This window comes from Patiria miniata, unplaced genomic scaffold (assembly GCF_015706575.1).
Source record: "Patiria miniata isolate m_02_andy unplaced genomic scaffold, ASM1570657v1 HiC_scaffold_1, whole genome shotgun sequence".
NCBI lineage: Eukaryota > Metazoa > Echinodermata > Asteroidea > Valvatida > Asterinidae > Patiria > Patiria miniata.
The window spans coordinates 36,499,907-36,519,571 of record NW_024037047.1 but is presented as its reverse complement, the minus strand read 5'-3'; the positions used below and the strand labels follow the sequence as shown (position 1 = coordinate 36,519,571).

Below are 19,665 nucleotides of genomic sequence, written 5' to 3'. Positions count from 1 at the left end.
TTTCCTGACGCGTCCCACCTGGCTCTCGTAGGAAAGCGCACATGTAAATAAAGCGCGACGTCATACGTCTCAGGTCTATTGGCTTCACAACAGTGGCCAGTCCACCGTCTTTGGGTAGGCACTATTTATTTCCTGCTGGAGACAAGTACAATACACTCGCACTCTGCAGTTCACGCATGCGTAAATCGTGCGCCGCGCGTACGGTGTCAAAAATTTCCATTTAAATGTTTTTAATTTCGATTTTTTTTCTCACTATTTTGCTTTAAAACATACATTGTACTTAACCATTTTAACATGTTTCTGTAAGCAAAACATCATTTATTTCAAAATTACATTAATAATCGATGCAAGGGGCAGATATCTCGATAATTGCATTTTGTATTCTCACGAAGAGACACAAACATTTTGGCCCCTTGAACGAGCACGGTTGGAAGGGGCATCTAAATCATTGCAAACAAGGGTTTTTACACCCTCAGAATAAAATATTAATCTTGCGAACTTCCTGCAATCGGTGTCCTTCCTACTGGGGCTTTCAAAATTGGTTAGAAGGTGCCAACTGTACGGTACTGTTTGTTCATGGAGCCCACTGTGTGAAAATTTCCGCAAATTTTCAATATTGTACTAATCTACTTTTTGTTCGATAATTTAAATATCCCTTGCACTTAGTTTGTTCGATCACTTGGTTTGGGGGTTACCTTTTGGGCGATCGTGTCCCTCACCCAATCGGAGTGCAGATTTGGTGCACATATGGTGTAGTTTTAGTGTAGTATTTTCCAAAAGCTGGTGTACACCAAATTGGCACCTCTTTGTAGATGGTGCTGTTTTGGTGCACCCTGTAAAAAGTTAAACCTGAAAACTGTACACGGGGTGTAGTTTTGGTGCGTTCCAACCGGGCACCAACTTGTGCACCACGCATGAGTGTGGTGCTGTTTTGGTGCGGCATTAATGGTGCAGATTTGGTGCGGGGGCAAAATTTCAGCAGTATTAAATCCTTACACCAAAACTGCACCAACTTTGGTGATGGGGTGCACTTGTGGTGCGTTCCAATTATTTAAATTAGCACCAAAAGCGCACCACACAGGGGTGGAGCACTTGTCGTGCGTTCCAATTTTAAATTAGCACCCAAAGTGCACCAGTGCCGTGGTGCTCTTTTGGTGCAGCACATTATGTATGCAAATTTGGTGCCTTTGTGAGGAAATACTCCTTGCGAAATAATACAGAGATGAGTGCACATGTCTGTTGCGTTAGGATCTGTATAAAATACATTGTACCTTCTTTGCCACGCATTAAATGTGTTATGAACAACATGAAGTTTATGTTGTTCATGAACTTCATGAAGACAAAAAACTACTATTGTAGAGCCAAAACATGGGTGATTGAGATTTAAACATGCTTTCGGACATCATAGTCCACCCTTGCACACACCCTAAACCACTGGTAAATCCTTAAAATGATGTTCCCAATATAATTATTCTGTTTATTCACACTCAATCCTTGATACCGAATCCCTTCATGGGCGTCCATGCACTTACAGTTTCAGATGTAAAGACACAAGCTTGACAAGACTGAAAGTACAGTCTATCCATGATTCCAACATGTCTAGCACGTGCATGTACACGCCATTCCACTGTTGAAGCTTGCTTGTCGTGAATTCACAGAAAATGCACAGAAATGCACCATCATATCTGTCCATGCACGATCACCCAAGAAGCACACATATTTGCTGATGCAAAAAGTGGCAAATATGTTGCAAATTCTACCAAAAAATGCATACTTTCTAGCCAAAAGCCACAACTGCCCTGACACTGCCACCACCACTCTGCTCTAACTGCCAACTGACTGAATTCAAATCCCCCGCACTCTGCAGGGGAGTTGTGTAAATGGAATGTAAGGTCATAGGTCAACTACCAAATATCCAAAGAACTAACCAAACGTGGTGTACATTTGGTGCCATGCTTGACAACCAACTTTATTTGGTGCATGTTTGGTGCAGTGTTTAAAGAACTAACACAATGTGGTGTATACTTGGTGCAATGCTTTGAGAACCAACTTAATGTGGTGTACTTTTGGTGTATGTACATTATGGCTACGATTTGAGGTGTATATGTTTGGTGTACGTAGTCACATCATTTCCATAAAGCTGGTGCACAATATTGGTGTACACCACATGTGCACCAAAACTACACCAACTAAAGAGGTATACACCCCAATTGGGTGAGGGCCCGGTTCCTAAAGGGGAAAAAAATCCACTTTTAAATTAGTTGACCTACCAAACTAGTTGGAGACATTCAGTTAAGAACATACAGGTATTGGCGAGATGTATTCACAGCTGAAGAAAATTATTTCAAATTTTGGCCCAATAATTTAACTAGCATTGGGCCAGTATTTGAATTAATGTACTTCAGCTGTGAAATCATCTCGCCAATTGTTTCTCTCTCTTGTCTTAATGACTTCTCAGAGCAATGTTCATGGAGGAGTGACAGCAATGCCTGCTACCCAGGAATCTGTACAGATGGCCAGTGCACATGCAGCAGTGGCTTCTCAGGAACTGACTGCAGAATATGTGAGTGAGAAATCAGAAGATATTTATAACTGGTATACATGTAGGTGGCGGATCGTGTCCAGCAATAAAATCCTTTCTCATTTCAATCTCCTTTAAGTTCCTTAAAAATCTTGAAGTCATTTCTTTATATCTGAGCCGAGGAAATATGTAACTGTCACACAAGAGACCGAGACCAAGAATGTATTATGCAGCAGAAAGTGAAGAACACTTTGCTGTCATTTTATGGACAAAATGGGAAGGCGTTTTGTTGCAAACTTTGATGGGACGCACTGCACGAGCACACATCAGGTTTATGTGCAAATCGCAAAGCACACACGATTTATTGCATTTCGAATGTGCACAAAGGCTTTGTACTGTGTGAGCATCAGGCATCGCCGGTGTGACAGGTAATTCTGTCCCCCTGGTAAATTTGTCCGGGGGTAAATGTGTCCCCCGGATACATTTACCGGCTCGTGACCTGGTAAATGTGTCCGGGGGGACACTTTTACCTAGGTAGATTTGTCCCCCTCCAGGTAAAAATGTCCCCCTGCCCAACGGTGAAAGTGTCCCCCTGGTAAATGTGTCTCAATGCCGTATATACTGCAGCAGCCTGTCGAGCGCGCCAGTACATGCTGCAAGATTTGTGGCAGTGATTATCATATTCAAACAGTGAAGCGCCAGTAGTAATGATTACCCCCTCTTGGTTCGTGACCTTCGACCTGTTTGTCTTAGTTCTATCGTTTATCGAGAAATGGGCGTTCTCGCCTTTGTTCATTAAAGTCTCCCATTTATACCCGATAAGTCGATTACAGTTGCGGTTATTGTGTGCGTTGGGGGCCATTCAGAATTTTCAATGTTTTAAAATTTCGATCTTTTTTCCAAATAGTGGGTGGGTGGGTCAAGCTACATAATTGAAAATGGAATTTCACTTTCCATGGAAAAAAAAAACAACAACAAAGAAAGATATATCTTTTGACTTGCCTGAACTACGCGCAAGCGTTCCGATATCGCGATGCGGGTTTCTTTTTCAACTTAATCCCCTGTATATTTACTGTTTTTCTCAGCTACCTCACGTGACAGGCACAACCTTGTATGTCACATGTCATCCACCTCATCAAAAACGACAAAACCACGGCCATATATTTGTGGCCTGTCTTTCCCAACAGCATATCAGCTGGCAAAACACAACAAAACTGAAGGTCGCCAGTGCAAAAGAGGAAGACCGACAACTTCACGCCGTCACTGAACTAGACACAAATGTACATGGGTATACATGTGCATGTTCAAGTATATGTACATGCACATGTTCAGTTTTTTATTAATCAAAATTAGGGGTGGGTGGCAGGCGCGGTTCTACGGGGGGGGGGGGGGGGGCTGTAGCCCCCCCCCCAAATTTTGTCTAGCCCCCCCAAAATAAAAAAAAATTGCATTAGCAAAAATAAGGATTGTGATGTACATGTGAACGGTCTCCCCCTAAAGAAGAAATAGCAGTGACAAGGGTGCATTATAGTTAATATAGTGCAAGGGCGGATCCAGGAGGGGGGGGGGGGCAAAGGGGGCCATGCCCTCCCCCCCCCCCCCCCAAAAAAAAACTAAACCAATTTTCTTTTTTTTATGTGACATCGCAATTAAGGCAGGCAATGAGTACACCACCATCTTTTCCTCAAAAACAATTGGTTAAAGTGGTCAGAAATTGCCTCAGATCGCACCACAGAGCATCTAGAATCCAAAAATTGTTCGGGGCCCTTCAGCGGGCCCCGAACCCCACGCCGTAATTTTTTGGACCCACTTTTTGGGGGGACCAAATGTTTTTTGGCCCCCCACAAAAAAATTGTGTTCTGGATCCGCCCTTGCTAGGCCCTATAGTGTGAATGATTTTAGGATTTTATTGGCGCTCCCCATTGAAAATATGGCATGAGCCCCCCCCCCCCCCCCCCCCCCCCACCACCTATTGATTTTCGGAGGCCTAAGTGTCTGGAAAAAATAACCGGTCAACATTTCAGCACGCTTCCCTGAAAAAAAATCTGGATTCACCGTGCTAGGCCCCCCCCCCCCCCCCCCCCAAATATTGGTTCTAGAACCGCGCCTGGTGGGTGGGTGGGTAAAAAAAAATTGGAAAAAAAGTCGCAATTTCAAAACATTGAAAATTCTGAATGACCCCTTGGATTGAACTCTTGTTCCTACTGGCGTGGTGGCAGCATTTTGAGACGAATCTTCGCCGTAGAAAGTGTGGAAAAAGTGCTTCAAACCTCGGACATACCGGACACATACATAGCCATTCACGTACACGGTGAGTGACTGTACAGTTATACATACAATTGAGTACATCGTTTGGATATTTTCGGAGTGCACTATGGCATCCACGCACTGCGCACCGAAGCAGTGGTGCTTGAACAAGGTAGAAACATTAAACACTTTTGAGAACTGGCAGCAAAACCTTCAATATACGCTTTCACTTTATTCCAACTTTGCTCCATTCTTAGTGGAGGGCTGTCAGTGGGGGAAGAAAACTAAAACGGCCCCCCTATGAGGTTTCCAGGATGACGATGACACAGTCCCAGTGGACAAACGCAAAACTGCCCAGCAAAAAGTAACTAAGCTTGAGCTTATGTTGGGGCAAATCGTCAATTATTGCCCCGTGATATCCAGAAATACCATATCAAGAACTCAACCTCAGTACAGACCATATGGAAAATCATACGCCTATCCTTTGGCTTTCAATCAACTGGCGCCCACTTTATTGACTTTTCTGACATCCACCTCCGCCCAGATGAGCGACCAGGAGACCTGTATCAGTGCCTCATGGCATTTGCAGAGGACACTTTACTCCGCTTGGACAACGGAATTTCCCATCAACGCCAGCCAGTTACTGAGGATGAGGAACTGTCTCCCTCCCTAGAGAACTTTATCGTCCTAACATGGTTGCGACTGATACATACAGTCTGCCAAAGTTAGTGAAGCAGCGATACGGTACAGAGCTCCGGTCACGCACACTCGCTTCTATCAAGCCTGAGATATCACAAGCCCTTGACTCGCTCCTGGAGGAAGTTCGTGCCTCCGAAGACGCGAAGGCAATCTGTACAGCAACCTCATGCCCTCCCCCTTCACGCCCATCTTTAGGCTCGCAACCCAGGTCCGAACTACGTCACCACAACGACACCCCTCTCATTCCCAAAAGTCATGCCCCATCTGCAAACAGGTTGGCCGGAACAGTTTCAATCACTTCCTTAGCGAGTGCCCTCATCACCTCCCCGAGCAGGATCAACGCTTTATCCTGAAAGCCCGTCAAATTGCCAACATCCTGGACAACAGCCCAGAAGACGAGCCCCCAGTAGTCAATGAGGATGAGGAGAGCCCTGCCACGAACAACATGGACAATCCCTCTGCCTTCAGAGTCCAGACACGACATTCCCCGTACTTGGACACGTTTTGTGGCCAATTCACACCATCCGCATAACCATTGATAGTGGAGCCACAGGAAACATGATCCGTGCCTCCACTGCAAAGCGCCTAGGGGCTACAATAAAGGAGAGCTCCCAGTCTGCACATCAAGCAGATGGTTCATCCCCACTCACGGTAATGGGCAAGACACGCCTTACACTCTCCCGTGATGGCCGTGAGTTCTGCTTCGAAGCCCTAGTGATCGAGAACCTCAATGTCGACGCACCTGGTGATACACCTTTTTTGGAGACAAATGATTTGGCCGTTTGACCAGCCAAGCGCCTCATCTCGCTCGCTGATGGAACCACCTTCCTCTACGTATATATACGGCTCACCCACAGACCAACCCAGGCCTCATAGCATCCGCTGTGCACATGTACTTCGTGCCCCTGCAAGCTCCACAACTGTCTGGCCAAGAGAATTAATTGAGGTACCACTCCCCAAGGACATATCGTCATCGGACAGCACTTTCACCCTTGAGCCCTGCATTGATTCCCCTAGCGCCAATATGGCCGACCCTGCTCAACTCTGGCCTCCCCCGGACATAATTGACAGCGTGGCAGGGAAGATCCGCATTCCTAACTTGACTACGGAGCCACGTGTACTGAAACAACATGAACACTTCTGTCAAGTCTGCCCTGTGTTCGTACCCACCCCACCCCACGACAAAACAAGTGAGCGCGGTACCAACCACAGCTGCCCAGAAAAGCACCTGCCCCAGCCGGCCCCACACTCCAAACTAGTCTCCCTTGACCCAGACAACATACTTCCTAACGAAACGAGAGCCGCTTTCCAGTCCCGCAACCAGGAGTTTGATGAGGTCTTCAACCAAGTATTCAATAGTTACAATGGCAGTGCTGGACACGTGGGCCCCGTCCAGCCCACACAGCGCAAGGGGCGCCTCCCACTGTATTCAAAGGACAAACTGCAGGAGCTTCAATCCAAATTTGACGATCTTGAATAAAAAGGTGTCTTTACACGTTCAGAGGAAGTAGGCATCACAGTCGAATACCTCAACCCCTCCTTTCTTGTCAAGAAGTCAAATGGTGGCTTTCGATTAGTCACAGCCTTCGCTGATGTTGGCCGCTATAGCAAGCCACAGCCTGCCCTCATGCCTGATGTCAACTCCACCCTGCGACAAATCGCACAGTGGAAACACATTATTCCCACTGACCTCACCAACGCTTTCTACCAAATCCCCCTATCCCGCAACTCCATGAAGTATTGCGAAGTAGCCACCCCTTTCTGCGGAGCTCGCATCTTCACCAGGTCAGCAATGGGCATGCCGGGCTCAGAAACTGCACTTGAAGAGCTTATGTGCCGCGTGCTGGGTGACCTGCTGAAGCAGGGCATAGTAGCCAAGATCGCAGATGAGCTGTATCGTGGTGGCAACATTCACAACGAACTGTTCTATAATTGGAGGCGGGTCCTGCATACCCTGTACAAATGCGATCTTTGCCTCTCTGCCAAAAAGACTGTCATCTGCCCAAAGACCACCATACTCGGATGGGTTTGGTCACTGGGAACACTCCGTGCGAGTCCTCATCGCGTCGCGACCCTTGCATATCATGCTCCATCCCTGAGAAAGTTGCAGGCCTGCGTTCTTTCATCGGGGCATACAAAGTCCTTGCCTGCGTCCTTCCCAACTGTACCTCCATCATCTCATCCCTAACTAGCGTCGTGGCTGGACGTCAATCGGTTGATCGCCTTAAATGGACTGACGACACTCGCACCGCCTTCTCCAATGCTCAGGCTTCCCTCTCTAAAGCCCGTACGGTCACTTTACCTCCCCCAGATGACCAGTTATGGATTGTCACAGACAGAGCTGTCAATTCATGGCATTGGTGCAACTATGTATGTCACACGCCATGGTACTACACTGCTCCTTGCCGGCTTCTTCAGTGCCAAACTCCGTGGGCGTCAGCCAACTTGGCTCCCGTGTGAAGTAGAGGCCCCGTCAATTGCTGCTGCCACTAAGCACTTCAGCCCATACATCATTCAGTCTACACACAAAGCATCCATCTTCACTTACAGCAAACCCTGTGTTCAAGCTTTTGAGAAGTTATGCTGTTTGGGATTTTCCGCCAGCCCCCGAGTATCTACATCTCTGTCGACTGTCAGCCGCTTTCAAGCCACAGTCCGCCATCTCGCAGGGTCAGCAGATATCCCATCAGACTTTGCCAGTCGAAATGCCCCAGAGTGCACTGACTCTGCTTGCCAAATCTGCTCGTTCGTGAAGCATACAGAGGATTCCGTCGTCCAGAGCATCTCTACACAGGACATTGTCACTGGCAAGGTGAAGCTGCCATTCACCAGTAGATCAGCCTGGGCAAACTTGCAGGCAGAGTGCCCAGATTTGCGCCGTACGCATGCTCATCTTCTGCAGGGCACTCGTCCCTCCAAAAAAGTCACTAATGCCAAAGATGTCAAACGGTACCTCAACGTCGCCACCATCGCCAAAGATGGGCTCCTGATCGTTCGCAGAGATGAGCCACTCGCTCCCACACGGGAGTGCATAGTTGTCCCTCGACAGGTTTCGGATGGCCTCCTCACTGCCCTTCACATCCAGCTCAACCATCCATCATGCCACCAACTCAAGTGCGTGTCCATCGCTACTTCTATACCTTGAAGAAAACTGGCCTTCTGGGTTTCAAAAGAGGGGGACAAAAACACCTGGGGGACAGAATTACCTGGAGGGGGACAGAATTAATGGGCCGGGAAGGACACTTTAATTTACCTAGGTAATCCTGTCCCCCCGGACAGCTTTACCGGGGGACAGAATTACCTTCCACACCGGCAATGAGTTCTCTACCGGTCTTGCCACTCCCTTACCGTTGGGGGTAATTGTGTAAGGATTCCATTGCATTATCATCTGTATTATACTTGCATTGGTATCAATTACATGAACGTAAAAAAACCCATAGTTTGTGGGTAGCAATAAGGCTGTGTCCCAGTGGCTACCACCAGGAATACAGGTGCCTATGGCAAAAAGCTGATCCACTCCCCCAGATGCCTTACATGTAGCCATAGCCACAACCAGATTGCAGTGGGCGCAGTCAAGCACCAGTCATATCAGGCATACAGGTGCCTATGCCAAGCAGCTGAATCCACTTCCCCTAGACCCCTGCATTATTGCTTCATGTAGCCATAGCCACAGACTAAATCTTGTCTTGCAGTGGGCAGTATAGTCAAGCACTAGACCTGTCAATCATACAGGTGCCTATGGCAAGCAGCTGAATCCACTTCCCCTAGACCCCTGCATTATTGGCCAAGTTAACGCAAGGACTATAGTCGACCAATGGTTAACTAACGTTTGCCCGAACTCTGTCTAGTCGACGATAGTTGACTTAAGGCTAGTCGACTATTTGGAACCAGCCTACTGGGGTTGGTTGCTTCGCTGGTAGGCCTAACCATGAGCCGCGCGCATTCATAACGCAAGCAGAGAGCCAGGATCCAGAAGTTTTTACGGTCGCACATTGCTATCAGTGCGCAGGCGTAAGGTACGTCACAAATCAACCACTAGTCGACTAATGGTCCTTGCCCGAACTTGGCCATAGCTACATGTAGCCATAGCCACAGCCTTAATCTTTCCTTGCAGTGGGCAGTAGTCAAGCACCAGTCCTATCAGAGCACCGTGCCACTTTGGTCATGGGGATAACAACACTGGAATCCCCCACTGTCCAGGGCAGTACAGACACTGTCTATACCAACGTACGAGACTTCACAAGCATCAGAGCCGACTGGATAAGTTCTTACCAGCCTACAGGACTACCAGACCTTAGTAGTGGTGGACATTTATACATCCAAAGCATTGGGCTTGGTGTTGTAGGTGCTAGAGTGACAGTTGTTGTGAATCGTAAGTTGCTTTATACATTCTCCGTCCAAAAACCAGATTCAAATTAAAAGTGAAATTGACCCAACATTTCTAGATGAAAATTAACAAGCTATTGTAAGGCCACATGGAAAACATATTTTGTTCAAAAATTGTAATACGTAAGGTTCATATTTTATCTTTAATCAATATTTGGTTGTTAATCAATATTTGGTGTTAATCAATATTTGGTTGTTGCCCTTCACTGACGTATAAACACTGTGTTCTCAGTGTGCTACCTCCTGAGTGAAAGTTGAAAAAAAATCACTTGGGTGGGACTCGAACCCACGACTGCCTGCTTTCTAGTGCAGATCTTACCACTTGACCACCGAGCTTGTGGGATTGATTGGATAGTTCGAATCTGATGTAGCAGCGGGTACCGCAATAAAACTATTCATAAGAGAATTTGTGTTGATGTGATGAAGGCCTAAATCAATATTAGGGTTTTTGCCCTTTGTGATTTTTTCATGCATTAGGGGGTTACAGTGAGATATATTCAGTGGGCTCCCAGTATTGTACAACATCAACAACTGGGAATTCTTTCAATCAAAACACTCCGGCAACAGACCTGGTATCCTGCCGATTGACATTCAACTTGAACTACAACTCCTGGGCACCAGCTACAGGAGATGTGTAAGCCTAGTAGATAGTGTTTTTTATTAGATTGCCAAATATTTTACCGTGACAACAGCTTGTGCCTGTGCCGGTAAATTTGGAACAAAATTCAAATATTTGAGATAAACTGTATAAAAATGATCGTTGAATTATTAAAAGATTTTGAAAAATCTGAAACGTTTTTGTTACTCTAAAAGACATAGCAAATTTCAATGGCTGCAAACTTCAATACGAATAACTGTAATGGATAATTTGTACCTTTCTTCGTCAATTACATTATTATCTAACTTCTCCAGCCTAAAAGTTTGTTTGGAAAGACATTATAAATGATTATGACAATTTACATTTTTTTCAGAATAAACAGGAATTACTCTGTTCAACTGACAACATTACAGTGCTAGAATCAGTTTCTTTTAGCTGTTTTCTTCAGATTGTTATATTTTCATGTCTGTAGTATGTGTGTTTGTTTATATTTCTTCATTTATATGGATTTACAGCCTGAGGTATGATGTATATTCCACAAGTGGCGGGTACATGAAACTCTATGACAGAGACAATTCAGACAGTATCATCACACGAAACTACAACGGCAGGACAACGTCCGGCTCTTCAACTTTCACCTTTGACTTCATTGGTCCCAACCACTGTGTGGATGTTGGCAGTGGATGTAGAACCACTATGCTGTATGCAGGGAATGATGTTACATCACAGGTTAGTGTGGACCAAACGTGATGTCAATTTTAAATGGCTATGTTAATTTATGACATCTAACTCAAAAGCACTTCTAAACAAACACTTGATTGAACTGCAGGGAGACTCAGCCAGCCTGGGCTGATAGTTTAACTTTGGTAAAACGTCAGCCACGTACAATGTTCAGCAGGTCAGGGGTCAAATCCAGCCTCAATGTCTAATTCGCTCAGGCACATACATGTAATATGTCCACCAAGCATGCCTGGTGAATTTCAAACCCTGCCAGGAACATGGTGTTTATGCCATAGGGCAATTATTACACTTGGCTAGTACAATTGCCTCCCTCCACCCAGGAGTATAAATGGGTACCTTTGAGGGTAGAGGATGTGCGTTGATATAGGCTGCTGCATGGTCTCGTGGCCTTATGAACGGGGAATACTTGTAAAGCGCTATGAGATTGCTGATTCAATGGAAAGCGTTGTATAGGCTAAACATTACAATTTAAATTAAGAATGACTTCAAACAATTTTTGTATTGCCAAACAATTTTTGTCTCGCCTGAATGAAGTTTTATGGGAAAGAGACTATGCAATGTCTGTCCGTATGTCCGTATGTCCATGCTCATAACCCACCTTTTGGGTGATGGTTCTTTCAGAACATGACCCCACTTGTGCAACCTAATCTGTAAAAAACTGAGATACACAATACAAGGAACACAATGCAATTCCCCTACATTTCCTTCCTGTTGAGTTGTCCGTATGTCCGTTTGTGTGGTATTTAAGTTTCAAAAAATTGGTCTCATTTGAAAAGTTGAAGTCCAATTGGAACCAAACTTGGGTCATAGATGCAACATGGCAACATAATGCTGTCAAAGGTCACATACCAAGGTCGAATGTCATCTGAGGTCAAGTTGTAAAGTAGGCTGAAAATGTAAATTGGTCTCATTTTGAAAAAAAAGTTAATATTGAATAATCCATATAAAAAAGTCTTGATTTAATCTAATGTCTTTACTATAATAAATGTGTGCTTGGGAGGTGTTTAACACTATGTTTAAGACTGTTTGCAGTCTGGATGCTGATAGTTATTATCAGCATCCGCACTCCAACCAGTCTTAAACATATGGTGTATAACACCTCCAAAGCACACATCGTCGGGTGCCTGGAAGAAGCTCGTTAGGGCGAAAAATGGGTGAAAAGGTCCAATTCTGATTTTTTGGGTAATCGAAAGAGCTTGGAAATATCTTTCATTTGGTAAACATATTTTCTCAAGGGGCTACGTCATTCTGACGTAATTAACAGTAAACAAAAGACGAAAGGAGGTTTTTCATTATTTTTGCCCGGCGAAAGGTCGTAAGCGTGTCATTCTATTACATGTAACAAAAAATGTTCCAAGCATACTAACGTCCCACTCAAGTGGGTACGCAAAGTCAATTTTATTCCTGTCAAAAGGTCGTAAGGATTTAACATGCCACTTAAGCGTATGTTTCAGGCTTGGGAAGTTTCCGGTAAAAGGTTGTAAGCATGCAAATTGAAATAACTTCACAATTAAGTTATATTTTGACATAAAAATGCACAATATTATTTTAATTATTAGGGAATTTCATCAGTCAAAATTTCAACCTTTATGTGATTTTTAATCTGGAAGTGGCAGCACAAAACCTTTCAACTTAATTATCTCCAAAAGTGCTTTTTGCGTGCCTGGGCTGCTTACGACCTTTTCCTCCGCACACGACGACATTTATTCCCATTAAATACCTTTTCGGTAAACAAAAGTCAAAACAATGTCAAAAATTAAAAATCTCCAACAATTTTGTTCAACAATTTACTTCATGTTTTTGAACACCCCAGCTATACAGGGTGGATAAAAAAAAGAAACCGAGATATTATTGCTCCATTTGAACAGAAGTAGGGCAAATTTGAATCAAAGGGAGATATCCTCTGTTAGGGTTCAATCTCTTTAAAATGACACCATGATCATGTCATTACATTCACGGTTGACAGAGCAGTGACCAATTTTATGAAAGGGTCTATATTTAGAGAGTTGCCCCACTTTTCAATTGTGGTTTATGTGGCATCATATGTCACAGAGTGAAAAGCTATGGTTGTCAATCAAGGCAGGCGGGGAAAAAAGAGATTTCCCCATGAAAAGTGGCGCAACTCTCTAAATAGACCCTTTCATAAAATTGGTTACTGCTCAGTCAACTGTGAATGTAAGGACATGATCAGGGGGTCATTTTAAAGAGGAGATTCAACCCTAACAGAGGATATCTCCCTTTGATTCATATGTGCCCTACTTCTATTCCAATTAGCAATAATATCTCGGTTTTTTTTTTTATCCACCCTGTATAATGGAGTGTCCAGCTCGCGAGTAAGACGTGAACATCTCCTTTTATTGAGATTAGGTGCAACTGTGGCGAGTGCGTTGTGATTTAAGGACTATGAAATACTGACTCACTGGTAGTATTGCGCATGCCTACGTGAAGATTGTGAGCGTTCAGTCAATAAAACGATAAAAGGCACTGGATCTTATATAGGAGTCCAAATTTTGTGTGACAAGTATTAAGACCAGCCAGCCATGTCTTAATCATCAATTTAAGACCAATGAGAATGGGTAAACTGTCTTAGGCATTAATGAATAAATGTTTGGTTTCATATTCTTCACAGGCAGAGATAATTGTCACCTGGCAAGGCTGGGCAGACAGTCTTGCTGGCATCAAGGAATACGACCTGCAAGTACGTCAGCTATCTGGTAGCCATGGCAATGAGATGACGGAAATCTTCGACAGTCCAGCCGTTTATAGTGGAGTGACCAACTCTAGTCAGAACATCACTTTGCCCCATGTTGGTAAGTCAGAAAAGTAGCATAGATCTTTGCAAATCATATTTTCAAAATCCTTAAAACTAGTAAGTTCATTTTAGCAAATCTTATTCATTTTTATGTTGCAAAATATAGCTTGTACAATATAGACCACGTATTGAATTTGGAAGGGCTGATTTTTGTTTAGCCTCTTTCAAAAAACGTTTCGTTATTAAAGGAATACATATGTGCTTGACCGGTTTTAAACACTATGTTTAAGACCGGTTGGAGTCTGGTTGCTGATAATTATCCAGGCCGAACCATTCGTAAATACCTTTTCGGTCAAAAAATCAAAACGTTTCCGTCCAAAAGTAAAAAAAAAAGGCAAAACATATTCATGTTTTTTAAAACACCTCCCTAGCTATATTATGGTACGTCGATCTCGCGAGAAGTCGTAAACAATATCTCATATGGAGATTGGTGCAGCTGTCGTGTGTACTGCACAATGTCACGCAGAACGCAGCTGTGCCGATGTATTGTAAATTTAGGACTATGAAATGCCAACTCACTGGTAGTATTGCGCATGCCTTTGTGATCGTAAGGATTGTGAACATTTTACCAATTGCCATTGCCAGAGCTAAAGCTATCCCCAGAAATCTAGCTCTCACGGGAAAGGCCCCTGATGCCATTGCCAAACCCATGATTCCCTTGGTTACCACGTTTCACCCCAATCTCCCTCCCCTTCGCAAAATCACTAATGACAATCATCATATCCTCCATACTTCAGATCGCCTTGCCCGCGCCATCCCCAACGGCCCCACATTGGCTTACAGGCGTCCTCGAAATCTACGGGACTTGATTGTTCAAGCTGAAGTCCCTTCCTTAGATGCATCCCCTCCCACCCAGCATGGTACTTTCAAGTGCAGTTCCAGATGTGTTGTCTGCCAGATTCATATCCAGGAGTCTGACTCCTTTTCTGGCCACTCTTCTGTCACTACCCACAGAACCATTGGTAACATCATTTGTAACACCTCTAATGTCATATATCTCATTTCTTGCAGGGTCTGTGGAGTGCAGTATGTAGGTGAGACTAAGAATACACTCAAGAAGCGTTTCTATGCCCACCGGTCAACGGTCAACACCAAGAAACTAGACACCCCTGTTGGTCATCACTTCAACCTGCCTAACCACTCCATTTCTGATATGATTTTGCAGGGCATTGAATCTCTTGGCCATCGCAAGGACTCAGTTCGCCTCAGCAGAGAGAAAGTGTGGATGAATCGTCTTCGAACTATTCAACCACATGGTCTCAACATCCAACTTGGAAATGATTAATCCTTTTCTTCCTCCATTGTCTTCTGTTACAAATAATCCATCTGGTCTTCCTTGTTTGTGTTTACCCATCTTCCCCCATCTTTCATCCCTTTCCACCTCAATACTGTTCCCCCCCCCCCCCCCCGCATCATCCCTTCACTCTCACACTCTTTTGTCCGATCCCACTCCCTGTGACCTTTGATCCTTCCCCTTTCTGGTCCCTCCCCTGTTTACACCAGACCCCTTGTGGTTTGCCATCTTGTGGTTTGTTTCTTTGTTCTCTCATCCACCCTCCCCTGCATCTTTCCACACCTTTCCCACCTAATCCTCCTTTTGTGTTTCTTCTTTCAGCCCTGCATGTTTGTGTGCACCCCCATGTTAATGTATGTACCTCTGTCATTTCTGTTTTAGCCTCTGAAGAAGAACTTGCTAAGTTCGCAACGTCAGGCCACATTAATTTTAAGATTTATATATTTCAGGTCCATCCAGTCAGTAAGCAGTTTGCAGCAGTTTTACTTTTTTTCATGTTTCAACTTCTCTGTTGCAGTATCCCTTCGTGGTGATCCTCCTTGCTGACATGTAATTTTCATGGTGTTTTGTTTTGTTCCTTCTTTTGATCGTTTTTTATATCATGTACTAATCAAACTGTTCTCTCCACACTACAGGTACCTACAATTTTGTTTTGCTCTGTCCCTTCAAAAGGCATGAGCAACTCCATTTGACTTGTACTTTTTGTCTTCGTGTTCCTCCACTGATTTATTGTATTAACCATTTATTCTCTCCCTTTCTACAGATATGAGTGACACCATTTGCACTTTCCAACAGCTCAGAAAGGCAAAGGAAAAGGCCTTACGCTTTTCCTACCATCAGGATAACTACAGTTTTTACTCCCTCTCTCGATTTATCCCCAAAGGTTTGCAACTGTCTCACACTCCCTGCTTAGGAAACCTCCCACCACACCTTCAAAGGAGATGGAATCAAGTTCTACATGGTGCCTCTATTAAACTCATCAATATTTTCTCTCAGCAGTGTCAATTTACACGTGAGGACCTCCATCAGAATATTTCCCACCTTGACTCCCAACTCAAATCCAGTTGTTCTGACTCCACGTACAGGAATTTCCATGATGAGATTGAAAGGGGTTTGTCTAAACTTGACTCTGTCCTACTCAACAGGAGAAACAAGAAGATTGGTGGCTTGCTTGCCAAGCAACAGCAACGCAGACACAGACATTTCAGACGTCCTAGGTCCCCATATACCACGCCACCGCCAGAACCCCCTGTCAACACTGTAGTTAATCTTTCTTCCTCATCAATATCTGACGCAGAGCACAAACTTCTCTCCAAGGGTCTCAATTTTTGTCCCGCTCCCTGTTCTGTGAACCAGGTTCAGCTCAGCCAAGATCTCACAGAATACTACCGTAGAATCCGTCTGCGTGAGTTTTTCCTGGACAGTGAACTGTGTGAGCCAGAGCCTTTTCGAGTCAAGAGTTCATGGGTACCCCCCAAGAATCGTGTGCCAGTCATAGAGACATACGTTCAAGTTATCAATTCCCAAGTCACTAACCCGGACAACTTCCCCCACAGGACTCATGATAACCTCCCCAGAGAGGAGCGCCTGGCTCTCAACTCCTTGCGCTCTCGCACCGACATCATCATCAAGCCAGCAGATAAAGGTTCAGCTGTGGTCATCATGGATCGTCAGCAGTACATTGATGAGGCCCACCGCCAGTTGGATAATCGCACTAACTATACCCGCCTTGACTCTGACCCCACAGGCACTTTCTGTCGAGATATACAACAGGTACTTGACGATATGCGATCACGTGACCAGTTGTCCAAGAAAGCTCACAAATTTCTTTCTCCCTGTGATTGTAGGACTGCCAGATTTTACCTTCTACCCAAGATTCACAAGGCTGGCAACCCCGGTAGACCCATCATCTCCAGTAATGGCTCACCCACGGAACGCATCTCCCTGTTCATTGACAGTTTTCTCAAACCCCTTGTCCCACAGATTTCGTCATACATCCACGAAACCCCAGACTTCCTACGCAAGCTTGAAGGAATCAAGGACCAGATTCCCAGCACAGCCATCATTGGGACTTTCGACGTCTCATCTCTGTACACCAACATCCCACATGAGGAGGGTGTTCGTGCTTGCTCCTTGGCTCTGGCCAAGGCAGGACACACGACTCCTCCCATCAGTGATGTTGGCACCCCCATGTGACTTATACTAACGAAGAACAATTTTTCCTTCCTTGGTGAACACTATCTACAGGTACACGGCACTGCAATGGGCACTCGCATGGCCCCGTCGATGGCTTGCCTCTTCATGGGTGACCTCGAAGAACGCATTCTTGCCTCGGCCCCATGTCGCCCTTGGATCTGGTGGAGATATATTGATGATGTTTTTTTCATCTGGACCAGTGATGAGGACAGTCTCTTGACCTTGACTAACCACATCAATTCCTTCCACAGAACCATCAAATTCACATCGGAGTTCTCGGCTCACCAAACCCACTTTCTGGATGTCACCGTCCGCAAGCAAGGCAACTCACTAACCACTGACCTGTATTCCAAACCCACAGACACCCACCAGTACCTCCACTCCTCCAGCTGTCACCCCAGGCACTGCAAAACTGGCATAGCATTTAGCCAGGCACTCAGACTCAGAAGAATTTGTTCTAATGATTCCGATTTCTCCCGCCATACACAGATACTGAGGAACAACTTGGTGGCCAGGGGTCACAGCTCTTGCCAAGTTCATCGTGCCATTGCCAGAGCTAAAGCTATCCCCAGAAATCTAGCTCTCACGGGAAAGGCCCCTGATGCCATGGCCAAACCCATGATTCCCTTGGTTACCACGTTTCACCCCAATCTCCCTCCCCTTCGCAAAATCACTAATGACAATCATCATATCCTCCATACTTCAGATCGCCTTGCCCGCGCCATCCCCAACGGCCCCACATTGGCTTACAGGCGTCCTCGAAATCTACGGGACTTGATTGTTCGAGCTGAAGTCCCTTCCTTAGATGCATCCCCTCCCACCCAGCATGGTACTTTCAAGTGCAGTTCCAGATGTGTTGTCTGCCAGATTCATATCCAGGAGTCTGACTCCTTTTCTGGCCACTCTTCTGTCACTACCCACAGAACCATTGGTAACATCATTTGTAACACCTCTAATGTCATATATCTCATTTCTTGCAGGGTCTGTGGAGTGCAGTAAGTAGGTGAGACTAAGAATACACTCAAGAAGCGTTTCTATGCCCACCGGTCAACGGTCAACACCAAGAAACTAGACACCCCTGTTGGTCATCACTTCAACCTGCCTAACCACTCCATTTCTGATATGATTTTGCAGGGCATTGAATCTCTTGGCCATCGCAAGGACTCAGTTCGCCTCAGCAGAGAGAAAGTGTGGATGAATCGTCTTCGAACTATTCAACCACATGGTCTCAACATCCAACTTGGAAATGATTAATCCTTTTCTTCCTCCATTGTCTTCTGTTACAGATAATCCATCTGGTCTTCCTTGTTTGTGTTTACCCATCTTCCCCCATCTTTCATCCCTTTCCACCTCAATACTGTTTCCCCCCCCCCTTCACTCTCACACTCTTTTGTCCGTTCCCACTCCCTGTGACCTTTGATCCTTCCCCTTTCTGGTCCCTCCCCTGTTTACACCAGACCCCTTGTGATTTGCCATCTCCCTTTGTTTCTTTGTTCTCTCATCCACCCTCCCCTGCATCTTTCCACACCTTTCCCACCTAATCCTCCTTTTGTGTTTCTTCTTTCAGCCCTGCATGTTTGTGTGCACCCCCATGTTAATGTATGTACCTCTGTCATTTCTGTTTTAGCCTCTGAAGAAGAACTTGCTAAGTTCGCAACGTCAGGCCACATTAATTTTAAGATTTATATATTTCAGGTCCATCCAGTCAGTAAGCAGTTTGCAGCAGTTTTACTTTTTTTTCTTTTATTTCATTTTACCAATAAAACGGTAGAAGGCACCAAATTTCATGTGACAATAGAAAAGTGTTTAGAACCAGTGAGCCGGTCTTTATCAACCATTAATAAATACCTTGGAGAGTTGATGGTTTTTGATTGGTTGAGACTCGATTACGTGGCCGTGCATTAACGGTGATATAAAGACCGGCTTCAAAGAACAAGCGAAAAAAATGGCCCCTGAACCAGCATTGATCCAGCCCCACGGAAGGCAATGATTGGCCAAATTTTTAACAGTCATACGGCAGCTTGCAACAACACAGCACTGCACATGCGCTCAACCACCTTTGCGTGAGACAGACGCACGCGTACGCAACACAGTTGCTATGGGTGCGCGCGTAAGGAAGTTTTAAAACAAATGGACATCGTACATAACAGCAGTGCAGTATACTGAGGATG

General features: G+C 45.0%; 1 protein-coding gene across 1 annotated transcript in view; it reads left to right on the top strand.

Moving 5' to 3' along the window:
* The first annotated feature begins 1,368 nt into the window (after window positions 1–1,368).
* The window catches only part of LOC119733252, a 63,368-nt gene continuing 45,071 nt past the window's right edge, over window positions 1,369–19,665 (top strand). The window contains exons 1-6 of the mRNA XM_038206842.1: window positions 1,369–1,372; window positions 2,459–2,563; window positions 9,582–9,839; window positions 10,331–10,487; window positions 10,967–11,180; window positions 13,822–14,002. Of these exons, the coding sequence (XP_038062770.1) occupies window positions 1,369–1,372; window positions 2,459–2,563; window positions 9,582–9,839; window positions 10,331–10,487; window positions 10,967–11,180; window positions 13,822–14,002 (919 nt within the window). The remainder of the gene's footprint in view (window positions 1,373–2,458; window positions 2,564–9,581; window positions 9,840–10,330; window positions 10,488–10,966; window positions 11,181–13,821; window positions 14,003–19,665) is intronic.